At 37.4% G+C, this 14,774-nt stretch overlaps 1 protein-coding gene across 2 annotated transcripts in view; it reads left to right on the top strand.

Annotated features, from left to right (window-relative positions):
• Window positions 1-901: 901 nt before the first annotated feature.
• The window catches only part of cnnm4b (cyclin and CBS domain divalent metal cation transport mediator 4b), a 36,050-nt gene continuing 22,177 nt past the window's right edge, over window positions 902-14,774 (top strand). Inside the window, exons 1-3 of one of the 2 annotated variants that reach the window (XM_089130553.1) lie at window positions 902-2,318; window positions 12,970-13,113; window positions 14,360-14,494. In XM_089130553.1, coding sequence (XP_088986679.1) covers window positions 947-2,318; window positions 12,970-13,113; window positions 14,360-14,494 — 1,651 coding nt within the window. In that variant the 5' untranslated portion in view covers window positions 902-946. The remainder of the gene's footprint in view (window positions 2,319-12,969; window positions 13,114-14,359; window positions 14,495-14,774) is intronic. The other variant, XM_089130554.1, reaches the window with a different exon arrangement.

Genomic DNA, 14,774 nt, shown 5'->3' with positions numbered 1-14,774 from the left:
TTAATATCACAAGTTGTAGTAGTGTTCATTTGTTCCCGGTCTGATGGCTTCATCTGTTGGTGAAGCATGTTGATCCATTTGAATCAAGCCAGTTACAACTCTGTCCATTAGATGGCGCCGTAAAAACGGGAATCTTTAAATTCCAAAGCATTAAAAAACATATACACACACCTTAACATTTACACATATTTATACTCATAAATATATTTATACTTAAAACTCATAAAAATAAAATACCATATAAACTAATTTAAAACTATTTAAATAAAGTTAATTTATCCGTTTAAATCCGACGATTGTAAAAACAATAAAGATATTTTGTATTGTGATATTAATTAGTATAGTGTAATGCAATATTATTAATAACGTATATTTTAATTAACGTTAATTACTGTTGAGTCGTAAGAAAGAAGTACTATTCATCAAGGCTGTATTTAAAAACTAAAAACTATATAAATATTATGAAACATTATTGCTATTACTATTTTAATCTATTTTATAATCTATTTTCCACCCTGTGATAGCAAAGCTGAATTCACAGATCCTTCAAAAATCAATGTGTTGATTTGGTGCTCAAGAAACATTATTATCAATGTTGAAACAGTTCACTTAAAGTTCAAAAGCGCAGCATTTATTTGAAACGGAAGTCTTTTGTAACATTATAATTATGTCTTTTTTGCTTTGATCAGTTTAATGCGTCCTTGGTCTATGTAAGTAATATTTCAGACGTAATGAGTGTTTGGGGCAGTAAAAACAAACCGTTCCACCTTAACAGCACTGAAAAATCGGTCTTCCTTAACAACCAAACCCAAGAAGGCTCGTTCTTCCTTATAAGGTGACGAACCACTCGCTGATTGGAGTTCCGTGGATGCTATGTTAATGAAGGGGCGTGGTCGTGAGAAATGAATAGGTGACGTAAACTCTCATTCCGCAGAGTGAAACAAACATGGCGACAGAATGCAGTTGGAAAGGGTACACGCTAACTTTAATGTTGTTCTTTTGGAGTAGAGTCTATGCGAATAGAGCGGAATCCTGGGGGAGCGACAGCCGGATCCTCGGCATGCGGTTGGAGAGGAGCGTCAAGCCTGCCACGACCACCGAGGATGGGATCATACAGGTATCCGAGGACAGCGACATCCAGCTCAGGTTCTACGGACTGCAGATCAGCAATGACACTTGGGAGCAGATTAAGTTCGTGGATCAGAGCGAGGGCAGGAGCTCTGACATCAACACTACTTGTGTTGACTTCACCAAAGACATCTCCATCAGCAAAAGTATGAATGTCAACAGCCAGGGCACCTCTGGGGTGCTGGGGGTCCAAATTAAAGCACTTAGGAAAAGTGAGTCCCAGAGGGAATATGCGCTGTGCATCAGACACAGCCAAGATGGGAAGTGGTACCTGCTGGAAGAAGATGATGGAAGGTTGCGCGTGGTGGAGATGAAGAAGTCGCTGCTACCCATTTGGTTCCAGATCATCTTGATAGCCTGCCTCCTGGTGCTCTCAGGGATGTTCAGTGGTCTAAACCTGGGGCTCATGGCTTTGGACCCCATGGAGCTGCGGATTGTGCAGAGTTGTGGCACTGACAAAGAGAAGAAGTACGCACGCAAGATCGAGCCCATACGGAGGAAAGGAAACTACCTGCTGTGCTCTCTTCTCCTCGGGAACGTGCTGGTCAACACCACGCTGACCATCCTGCTCGATGATCTCATCGGCTCAGGTCTGGGGGCTGTGGTGGCGTCCACCATCGGGATAGTCATCTTCGGCGAGATCGTTCCTCAGGCGCTCTGCTCTCGCCACGGCTTGGCGGTGGGTGCCAACACCATCCACATCACCAAGTTCTTCATGCTTCTGACCTTTCCATTGTCCTTCCCCATCAGCAAACTCCTGGACTGCGTGCTAGGCCAGGAGATCGGCACCGTGTACAACCGAGAGAAGCTGGTGGGCATGCTTAAGGTGACCGAACCGTACAATGACCTGGTGAAAGAGGAGATGAACATGATCCAGGGAGCTCTGGAGTTGAGGACTAAGACCGTGGAGGACATCATGACTCCTCTCAGCCACTGCTTCATGATCAACAGCGACGCTGTCCTGGACTTCAACACCATGTCGGAGATCATGGAGAGCGGATACACGCGCATTCCCGTTTATGAGGAAGAACGGACCAATATCATGGACATCCTCTTTGTGAAAGACCTGGCGTTTGTGGATCCGGATGACTGCACTACGTTGAAGACCATTACTAAGTTCTACAACCATCCGGTCCATTTTGTGTTTCACGACACCAAGTTGGATTCCATGCTGGAGGAGTTTAAAAAAGGTTGGTCAGTTTTTGTCGGTGTCACATCATGGTCGCTATCAGGGAGGTTCTCATCAGGTGTAGCAAGGAGGGACGTGTATCAGCAGTGATGTCACTTTCAAATCTCTATCTATTTTTAATTAATTAGTCCCGCTCTTATCAGGTTGGAAAACATGCATCCTCTCTCCCCATGGGCCTTTCTCTCCTCCACTGACTGTCAAGGTCAGTTGTTGGCGTTCTTTCTTCTCTGTTATTCTCTCTCTTCTCTTTCTTCCACACACATTTTTTGGGAGGTTGCTTCCCTGAAGCTTGTGAAGTCAACATGAAATCATAAGTGATATTTTTTAATAAAGTCATCAGTGCATGATGCCATTCTTTAAAATGATCATGCCCCTCCAAACACTGGTCATATTATATAGTTGTTAACAACTGTGAATTTTCTTTAGTTTGAATAATAAAAACATTTTTTTTTGACATTTTTTAGACATTAATTTTATTTTATTTGTGTTGTTGATTCTATCACTCTTTAGCTTTAATTTCTTTTTATTTCATTTAAAGTTTTAGTATTTATTTATCTCAAGTTAGTCATTTTAGTGCTTGAGCTTAAACTTATTTCTGTTACTTGCCAAGGCAACATTTCAAATTTTCGTTTAGTTGAATTTTTGTAATTAATTTCAGTTCACTTAAAAATACAGCTCTGATCATCTCTCAGAATTAGATTTTTTTTTTTTACTTTATTTTACATTATTCATAAGGAATAACACGTTTCGACTCGCAGGCCTCTTCAGTATGTTAGATAATCTAATACTCCACCCACTATTTAAACTATTATATTGACGTCAGCAAGATTGTATTTATATCCACATTTATTATCCAACAATTATCCACATTCAGTACATCCCTTTTAACCACATTAATGGCATCCACCACCAATAATTTAGATATTTTTTGTACACTAAACACAACAGAGGATCCCACGTTCAAAGTATAAATTTAAAAATCTTTATAAATCAATCCAGGTAACCACATCAAGTACATAACAGGAATCCCCCTATAATTAATAGTTGCGAATGCGATGTCATAAGTAGCAAGCCGTGAGGTTATTGTAATCAATATCTTAGTTGCATAACCATGATTAATACAGGAACTCTAGGAAAGTACAGTATGTTTAAGCAGACATTTGTAGTTTGGTCCCGAAGCTTTGAATAAAATACTTGCTGGTATTTTGAAACTAGCGCTGGGCCAACTGCGTAAACATAGCTGCTAAGTTAAGACATAGTGTGTCATAAAGGATTATGCTAACCCGCAAGACCTTCGTCCATGTTCAGAACACAAATTAAGATATTTTAGAAGAAATCCGAGAGCTTTTCTGACCTATTATAACCAATATCAAGGCCCAGAAAGGTATTAAAGACATTAAAATAGTCCATGTGACTCCAGTGGTTCAACCTTAATGTTATGAAGTGACGAGAGCACTTTTTGTGAGCAAAAAACCCCACTTTATTCAACAATCTCTTCTCTTCAATCTCAGTCTGCTACTCTGTTCACGTAATAAACACAATGCAGCGCTTACAGGTTCTACGTCAGAACATTGATCTTATTTTGTGTTCGGAAGATCAGGGTTAGTAATTAATGACAGAATTTTTATTTTTTGGATAATTATCCCTTAAATAACTAGCAGTTAGTTATTACTCTTAAGTTTCAGATTCAAATTAGACCAATCTACCTTTTCATGTAACTGACTTTAAAAAGTTATGATGAGTCTAAGAATAGGTTAAGCATTTTATGCAACCGGCCCTTGTTTGACTAATGTGTTTGTCATCACTATAACATTGACTAATAATGGAGAAAAACCTGTTATCTTATCATTGCTTGTGCAAGTTTACTGTCAGCAGGGTTTGATTTAGGACTGTATATTCTGAACTTGGACTGTTTTATTGAAAATTGTGAAGAAGTGTGTCTTCCATATTAGGGCTGCAGCTATCGATTCTTTTTGTAATCGATTAATCTAGCACTTAATCGATCGATTAATCGAGTAATCGGATACTTTGTTTACGTGTGTTTTAAGCAACCAAAACAAATAATGTATTACTAAAATGATAAGGTGTTTGGCTTTTATTTCTTTAAAAAAATAGAGGTATTTATTCCAACTCCAACATTTGGCTCCACAACTAATTATTGCAATTTTTACCCATTTAGTGTTTATAAGTGCCGGACTGCCGGTGCCAACAATTATATAACAATACAGTTAAAACAATTTACTGTAAAACCTGTTGCATGTAGCCCATAACATGTACAACTTTGAATACAAACTTAAATAGTAAAGCCCATTTGGCCTTAGTTTTGTCTTCTTAATACAACATTACAAAAAAAGGATAATTTATAAAATATATTAATATAAAATATCAACCCAAACAGGTACACAAATGTGTACAATTTATAAAAAAAAAATGGAAATAAAACAATTATAAATAAGAATCAGACTTTTTCAACTGTAATCTCAAGACAAACATCAGAGTGTGTGTGTGTGTGTGTCACAATATTTGTTCCTCCATCACGTCCCGGTGTATACAGTGAATGTATGCTTAAATTTTTGTTGCGTGACTACATAAAAGTTTAAGCATATGATGAATTGCCGCAATTGGTCTGACTGGCGCGTGAGAGAGACATGGGTGCACGCGCTCGCTTACCTCTCTGCCGTCGTGCGTGAGCCGCGGTTAGGAGCTCAACATGCTCGCTCGCACTAGATTACAGGATATTTTAACTTGCGAATTAATATGCGGCGGTAAAACTTCCGTGTGAGAAATCGAATTGCGCAAGTCTCACGCTGAATGCGTGAGAGTTGGCAGCCCTGCCAGGTATACTTTGCAGACACATTGCATCTTGTTTTCCCCCTTTATAAACATTTAATGATCCCAAACTTTAGACATTCTCTGCCATTTATGAAGTCAAATGTATCATGCGCTATGGTGTCCTTCCTGAATAACGGTCCGTGTGAAACAATCAGATCCCTGCGTGCGCGTAAAGTGCGCGTCATAGGAATTTAACGAGGCTTCGAGGCAGATTTTTTGCCTCGAGGAATTTTTGTAATCGAGTAACTCGAGTAACTCGAGGAATCGTTTCAGCCCTATTCCATATTAACATCCATTTAAACATGGCCAGACCAAACATAGCATATTACTTACAATTATAAGTCTGATTGATTCCCTGTAGTCCAGTATAATTCTTAACTCTAGTATTAGTTATTGTGTTAGTATTCCTGCCACATTAATTTAACAAAAGACCAATTTGACACGTATTAGGCCCTATAGCTCAATTGCTTTTACAGTGGAAGTGATTGTCACCATGTGTCCAAATGGTTATGGTAGGCGATAATACCGAAGGAATTTGAACTGATTACATGATGACTTCTTAATGTAGAAGTTGAAAAAAATCTTTGGATACACTGTTAATTAAACTTCTCTGTGCAGTGGATGATCCCTTTGAGATTGTTATGGTAATCAGACTTGTGATTCTGTTGGTGTCAGACATGCACCTTATGCCTTTAGCAGTCCTTAAGATCATTACAAATCACACCTGGATCTACATGGATCTAATAAACTTGGGTACGACATGTATGTAGACTGTACGATGATGACACCTGTTGAATCGTAGGCATCAACGCAAGTTAGTATAGAAGTATAAAACATAATCAGCATGCGCTAGTGGTAAACAAATAGAGCCAGGTAAATAGTTTTAAAGGAGTAGTTCAGTTTTAAAAAGACTTTTGCTGATAATTTACTCACCCCCATGTCATCCAAGATGTCCATGTCTTTCTTTCTTCAGTCGAAAAAAATTAAGGTTTTTGATGAAAACATTCCAGGATTTTTCTCCATATAATGGACTTTACTGGGAACCAAATGGTTCAAGGTTCAAAAAACAGTTTCACGGCAAACTGTTCAAAGGGCTTTAAACGATTCCAGACGATGTATAAGGGTCTTATTAAGCGAAACGATCACTCATTTAAAAAAAAAAAAAAACAAAGTTTAAGTTTTATAAGCTCATGGTCGGCGTGCTCTGTTCTGTGATGCGCGTTTGTGACTCTCCTATTCGAATTCGTTTATCAAAATGAACAAATCTTTTTTCGTGTCATTTGGTTCATTCAACGAACGAAATGAACAAATTGACTCGGAAAAAGTTTCGTTCATTTTGATGAATGAGTTCGAACAGGAGAGTCACGAACGCGCGTCACAGAACAGAGCACGGCAACCATGAGCTTATAAAACTTTATTATTATTATTATTTTTTTAAATGATCAATCGTTTCGCTTGATAAGACTCTTATTCATCACCTGAAATTGTTTAAAGCCCTTTGAACAGTTTGCAGTGAAACTGTTTTTTGGACCTTGAACCGTTTGGTTCCCAGTAAAGTCCATTATATGGAGAAAAATCCTGTAATGTTTTCATCAAAAACCTTAATTTCTTTTAGACTAAAGAAAGACATGGACATCCTGGATGACATGGGGGTGAGTAAATTATCAGCAAACGTTTTTTTTAAAAGTGAACTACTCCTTTAACGCCATGTTGCATTGATCAATCCGCAATTTCATGTTGCATTTTTAATGGTTGTAGCAGCAAACGCACTGAAAAGATCATGTTAAATATCTGACACTGTGAGAGAATTATCGCAGACGATCTTTGGTCGCAAGACATTGAAACGGCCATCTTTGAACCTCTCACACTGTACGACGTAGAACACCGTTTTTGAGCCACGTCCACAGAAATCACAACACGATTGGTCATCCTTCATCTGGGACAGCTCAATATCCTACAATGTGTGCTGGGCATTAACCAGATAGCAGAAAGGCAGTCAAGCACCAAGACGCATGCTTTCGTATCTGTCCTCTTGAATTGGGCTGGCTAGGTAATATATTATTTACCAGCTGGCAACTAGAGTCATTAAATGAAAAACAAGATGACATTGATATTCATGCTGACTTCACTCAGCTCATGAGTTTGTCCGTTTTGAAGCACTTCCTCTCGTTTAAGCAGAAGTCTTTTCTGATACAAACCCGAATCTTTGTGTTTCCTTCCTCAACCGCTTAAACACAGCAGTACTCAAAGACGGCATTCTGCCTCTGCCGCCCCGTGTTTGTGTTGCTGTTCTGGTTCTACCACTTGGTGCTTTGGCAAATTATGGTTTTGGTTATGCATTGCATGCATGTATGAATGTGTAAAGAGGAAAAGCAGGGCAAAAGCCACAATGAATGGCTGATTCCTGAAAGTGCACTTTTGGTTTGTTTACAGTGAGTTAAGTCATTGGATTTCTTGTAAGACCCGTGTCTTCTGTTCTCCTGGTTGACGCCACTAGAATTTTGGCCCCATGTAAGTGCAAGTGCGATCCAAAAAAACAGTCAGAGAAAGAGGAAAAGACACATTTCTGTCAAACATTGTTGTTTTGGTCAGTGATTAGGGTTGCTAAGTGGATTTGTCCGGCTCTCTGACGGTATTGTCATGTCATAAGCCTCTCTGTATTCTAGTTGGATCACGGTTTCTCTGTGAATGCATTCATGGCTACAGTGTCACAAATACTTCTCTCTTCCTATCCTTCACTTCCTGTCATGTCATTTGTTGATTAGGAGTGCTGACCGAGCATACACTGTGTGTTTGTGCTTGTGTTCGATCCCAAGGAGGAACGGCTCGGTTGAGGAAGGAGAAGAGGATTTGGATGGTTCTAGGTCTAATGTCAGAGCCTCGCTTTCCATACACTTAATTGCACAAATGTGCAATTTTCTAGAAAAACGCATTTCATTTTTGTAAGACTATAATTTTTAAGGGTAATTTGGTTTCTTTTGAACTGAGAAAAAAGACTGAAACGTTGTCGAGATTTTTATAGACATTTCTTGGAATATATCTGGATAAGATGTAATTACTGCAACAAAAAAATCTAGCTAAAAAATATGAGTACTATTTATTTTATAGAATATTCATAAAATATGTATATAAATAAATCAGCTGGGTTTCTTTGTTGCAGTAATATATAATATATTACTTATTTAATATATATGTATTAAATAAATAAAAATACAAATATATTTAGTCTAGATTAGAACCAATTTATTGATTTATTTAAAGTCAAGGGGTTGTAGCTAAAATAATAGTTTTTATTTAACGTATATGCATTTTACATAATTATTTAATGATTTATTTAAAGTCAATTGATTGAAGTTTTGACTAATGTTTAGTTGTCGATTAATCATTTTTTCTTTGTATTTTTGAGATTTTTAATTCTTTCTTATAGTATAATTTATTAAGTTAAATAGTTGATGCGTTATTGAAATTACATTTGAGAATTGGTGAAAGTTTCTGTATCACATATTGACCATATTGCTCTTTCTCTCAAATCACTTTCTTTTTCAGATGACTTTACTTAATGTTAACTAACGGACAAATAGCCAACTCTTTCAGACCATTTGGGTCTGGTTCCAATCTGATAAGTATGTACACTCTCAGAAAAAAAGGTATAAAAGCTGTCACTGGAGCTGTACCTTTTCAAAAGGTTAACTTTTGTCCATTTCATGAGCTAATAAGTACATTTTAGGTGTTAATATGTACATTTTAGGTGCTAATATGTCCATTTCAGGAGCTTATATGTAAATTTTAAGTCCTAATATGTACATTTTAAGTGTTAGTATGTACATTTTAGGTGGAAATATGTAAATTTTAAGGCCTAATATGTACATTTTAAGTGTTAGTATGTACATTTTAGGTGGTAATATGTCCATTTTAGGTGCTAATACGTACATTTTAGGTGTAAATCTGTACATTTTAGGTGCTAAAATGTACCACTTAGGTACCAATATGCAGCCTTTGGGTACAGAAGTGTATCTTTTGAAAAGGTACAGCCCCAGTGACAGCCTTTGTACCTTTTTTTCTGAGAGTGTAGCAGTAGTTTAAGTGGCAATTCATGTTCACGTTACAGTATTTGTTCATGTTCACTACTTAAAAAAGTGTACACAAATGTAAACTTGCAGATATTTAACAATCGCGCACAGATTCCACAGTTCTGGCTGGAGACAGTTCAGTGTATGTGTAGTGAAGTAATTGAGATGAGTTTCAGAAACAGAAACCTCAGTGAAACTGCAGATGACAAAACTAAAGATGGCGTGTGCAGTTACAAATGCAATTTACTCATCCCCGAGTAAAGAAACATTGGTGCGTTTCATTGCATATGACTCGGATTAGCCGAATGATTCATTTGGAGGAGATCAGTAATGTCCACTTTCTGCCGAACTCAATTTCTGTAGGACACAGTGGTGGTGAACATGCTGGTTTAATGCCTTATTTTTAAGTCTTCAGTGTAAGAACATTTGGATGCATATGTATTAAGACTTTGAAAGATATTGGAGATCTTTTTTTGCAGGTTAAAAATGATTTGTCATTCAGGATACATTACAAGTCTCATAGAAACCCTCCTCCTAAATGTCTTCTTTCAAATATTGTAACACCTTTTAATCAACCTCTAAATGCTGATTTGATGCATTTAGAGGTGTGAGCGACTCAATCTAGTGACCCAAAAGTTTAAATCAACTCGGGAATGATTAGGTATGTCCTGTGTTACTATATGAATAAATATGCCAACATAATGGCTTTCAGGTGATGCTGTTTAGGTAGATCGCAGGATACAGAGTGTGTCAGTGGGTGAGTGTGTTTACTGATGCAGAGCGAGAGAGAGAGGAAGGGAGGGAGCAAGAGAAAGACAAGCATTGTTTTAGCTGCAGGGATTGATGACTCGGCAAGACAAAACTGGCTTGTGAAATGCAGAGAATGTTCTTTATCTTTATAGATAGATAGATAGATAGATAGATAGATAGATAGATAGATAGATAGATAGATAGATAGATGTAATAAAATAAGATTTGAACAAAAGTACTTTGGGAAAACCTGCATTTGTGGATAGCAGCACTTGAATTTTAATTTTCTAGTACTTTGTGGCATCACCTCTCTCCCGAGCAAGACATTTAAAAAGTAGATTTACACCATCGTAAAACTGCGTCAGATTCAGGAAGTGGTCGGTTTATTTGTAATGGCCTTCCAGATTGCATTGGAGGGTTATATGTTTTGTTCGGAGCGTTTGATGATTCTGAGCAGGTTCAGAATGAGGGTCATGAAAATATTCTATTTTTATTTCTATTGTGATGTGTGGAGTTGTTGTTTTGGCAGTAGATGGTGTTTAGTTTACATTTAGCCAAACTAAGCTTTTCAGAGCGTTCCACTGGTTCATGACGTGAAGAGTTTCTCTCTGTTGTGTCGTCATGATGTTTGGCTCATTTGTTCCTCTGCAGCACGACGCAGACCCACTGAGAGACGTCTGCTGTTGGAGATCTGTTCCTCAGGCGCACTGACCTGACTTTACGCTTATCTCAAGCAAAGACACTTGCTGTAGAATCAGGGGTCCGCAATCTTTCGCATCACTCGAGTACAGGCTGTTTAGTCTGCATGTGCCGCGCAGGCTTTATTAGCTACATCCGGTCACATTACAAACAGTCAGATGGAAGATAAGCTGGCGAGCTTTAACTCTTCTTTCCATATCTGCAAAAGTACCATGGTATTATCATTGTTTAGATGTGGTACCATGTTGCTACCACGATATGATTTAGAAATGCACCATGGTAATACCATGCTGTCTTTGATTGACTTTGAAATCTGAAAAACGTAAACATGGCTATCATTCTACTACCATGTTTTTGGACATACCCCATAGTTGTTTTTAGGACTTTTATCATATTATTCTTGAAAGTGCACTGGCGTTCAGAAGTTGATAAAAAAAAAAATGTTGGATCGTTCAAAATAGTTGTCATTTTGGGAAATATTATTACAATTTAAAACAACATTGTGCATGTACACACTAAGAAGTAAGGTTTTTATTTCATTGTATTGAAAGAAGTCTCTTATGCTCACCATATATAGAAATTATAAATATATATATATATATATATATATATATATATATATATATATATATATATATATATATATATATTTTATTACTCTAATAATATTTCAGTTTTTTTCTATACATATATATATATATTCAGCTATACATTTTATTTGCACAATTTTTATTTTTATTTTTTATTTTTTTTTACTTTTTATTTTATTTTCTGTTTTTTATTGTATTTTAATTTATATATTTTTTTTCTGTAGTGGTGAAGCTGAATTTTCAGCGGTCAATAATCAAGTGTTTAGTATTAAGTGATCCTGAAAAAAAAAATAATAATATTTTGATTGGATGCTCAAGAAACATTCCTTTTATTATTAGTTGAAAATGGTTGTGTAACTTGTGTTGCTTAATGAAGTGTGAAAAGTGACTTTTTTTCAGGACAATTTTATTTTAAACAACATTCTAAAGAACAATAATTTTTGTAATTTTAGATCAATTTGAAGCTTTCTTGCTGAATTTAGTGTCCCGAACTTTGAATGGTCATTGAGCCTTTTAAATACCATGTAGTAAATATCATTTTTTCATTGCAGTGAAATCTTCATTCTCCTGTGATTGTTCTATGGTCTAAACATTTGCAGTCAAAACTTCTGTGGTAGAAGATAGGAAGTGTTTTTGTGGTTTTGGATGAGACGAGTTGAAATATTTTGTAGATGCTAAATTATGTTTCGCAATTCACTGTTTTGGCTCCTTATGTCAGTGCAACAGGGTGTTATGTCTACGCATAACTCCTGGATTTTTGTTTTGATGAGCAAACGCTTTAGGATTTCCTGGCTCTTTGTGTGCTGAATGGCAACAATAGACGTCTTATAAACTCTGTGAACCCTAAGGCTCTTTCTGTTTGTCCATGACACTATTTACAAAGAAACAAGATATAGTAAGCAGCGCGCTACGGTAGCCTACTGTGGTTTGTCACTAAATTGAGCAAAAGCGTACTGTAGGATACACTATTCATTTATTGTGGGGATGCCAAATAAAAACCTTGTTACATGGTTGTAGATGCTAAAGGGTTCCCCCCTCAGTGACTCTTTTGTGTTTGTTTTTACAATGGGATAATTTTATAATAGCATTTAGACGGCACAAGAAGGCTTGATTTTAAACTTTGAGTCAGTAATAAAACAAGAACAAATAAATAACAAGTTGTCCACTCCGTGGACTAAAGACAGTTCACTTTGTGTATACAGGCAGGAGCCATCTTTGGAAAACATTCTCGACAAGTCGAAACCATGAACGACGTTTCATACAGTTCAGAAGTTTGCTGAACATCATACAGTCCACACGTCGTTTGTGGTTTGACTAGTCGAGACAGTTTTCCAAAGATGGCTTCTGTCTGTATACAAAGTGGACTGTCTTTATAAAATATATTCTTATTAAACGGTCTGTACATGTTCGTTTTGCATGTAGGGACCCTCATTATGCTACCTTGTTAGTGTGGGGCTATTTTGAGCCTTGTTAGTGGTATTAACTAGCGATTTATTTTTACTTATTATATGCCCCCATATACTACTCTAAACAGTTTTTAGAGAAAACTCTTTACATTCGATTATCATGAAAACAAATCTCAGAGAACGGTCGACTAGGTACCAATGTATTATTGACCAAAGGTTGATTTTGCGCCGGAGTTATTTGGCTGAATATGTTTATTATTTTCATTATTTGTTGAAAGAGTAACTTGTAATTCAATCTTCTGCAGGTAAATCCCACTTGGCGATTGTTCAGAAAGTCAATAACGAGGGGGAGGGAGATCCGTTCTATGAGGTGCTGGGATTGGTCACCCTGGAAGATGTCATCGAGGAGATCATCAAATCAGAAATCCTGGACGAGTCTGACCTCTACAGTGAGTGGACAGTGTCTAGTCAATGTGTTTTTAGTGTTTTCTTTAAATAAATTCACACAGCATTTGCACATATCAGTTTTCCAACACACATACATTTGACTTCCTCTTGCTGTGCTGCATCACACACCATTTCACGTATGCTTACGAAATGACAGAGACATGCACTCAGCATTTTTTTGAAAAAAGCCCATATCATCATGTTTATGATGTTAGAGTTTTCATGGTACCAATGTGATTTTTTTTTTGTCTTTGTTGTTGGAGGAATTAAAGTCCCTGTAAAGGCAATTCTACAAAAAAAGTTCTAAACACATTATAAATGTTACATATGTATTGCTAAAACATATTACAAAGACTGTGAACTGTGAAGTACTGAAATGTGGAGTTTGACCGTTAAACAGTTTTTCACCATTGCAATTTTACGGATTGTTTGGGCGGGGCTAAAACAGGGCTCGACGACGCACTGGAGCCCATGAGCTCCTGGACACGCCCCCTATTTGATGACGCACAGAGTCTGATCTCTCCCCTAACACACAATAACACTCCCCAAGCACATTCGCATTCACCGCTCAATCGCGAGTGACTGTCAGTACTATTAGTTACTACAGCTGAGCCTACAGTTTGCTAGCTAGCTATGCCTTCAACACAGAAATGCATAGGCTACTACCTGGATGCGTTCATGTACAAAACAGATCGGTATCTTCATTTAAATTCCCTAAAAACGATCACATCAAGAACAGGTTTTTAGAGAGCCAACCTTGATGAAGAGCTGAAGAGGATCACCGCCAACACCCGCCTCTGTAGTGATCATTTTACACTGCATAGTTTTATAAACTTTCCTCAAAGACAACTGGGATTCACTGATAATCCGCTGTTACTGGTGAAAGGGGCCGAAACGACCATCTCCCGCCTTAGTGTTCATCCTCCCGTTCTGAAAGCAGTTTCACCTAATATCACTGTCGACAGCTTTCCCGCGAGTGGGCGTGGTTTCAGCACAGCCAGTGGACACGCCCCCAGCGTTTGAGAACAGAGATAACTGCTCATTTTTTCAAGATTTTGATGGCTTATTTTATGTACTTGCCGGCTTTTTTATCATTCAAATTTGGCTGGGTGGCTAATAACACATTTTTCTGTGGTGTGACAAACTCAGAACACATACTTAATTTTGACTTTACAGGGACTTTAAATCATCTGACTAAATTCCTAAGTGTTCTGCTCATATCAGTTTTTGTGTGTTTATTTTTTGCAGCTGATAACCGCAACAGAAAGAAAGTGGCACACAATAAGAACAAGCGAGACTTCTCTGCCTTTAAACACGAGAGTGAGTCTAAAGTCAAGATCTCTCCTCAGCTGCTACTGGCCGCTCACCGCTTCCTAGCAACAGGTAAACAATCACCAGACTGAGTGTAACAGTATGTGTACCTTGCCTTGCCTGGTTTTGCAAACATTTGCTGATAATTTACTCACCACCATGTCATTCAAGGTGTCCATGTCTTTCTTTCTTCAGTCAAAAAGAAATTACGTTTTTTGATGTAAACATTCCAAGATTTTTCACCATGTAATGGACTTCATTGGGAACCAAACAGTTCAAGGTCTAAATGAGAGTTTCATTGCAGCTTCAAAGGGCTTTAAACGACACCAGATGATGAATAAGGCTCTTATCT

This window comes from Pimephales promelas, chromosome 4, assembly GCF_988280905.1.
Source record: "Pimephales promelas chromosome 4, fPimPro1.hap1.1, whole genome shotgun sequence".
NCBI lineage: Eukaryota > Metazoa > Chordata > Actinopteri > Cypriniformes > Leuciscidae > Pimephales > Pimephales promelas.
Note: the sequence above shows the minus strand (reverse complement) of the source record. Positions and strands in the feature narration are given on the sequence as shown.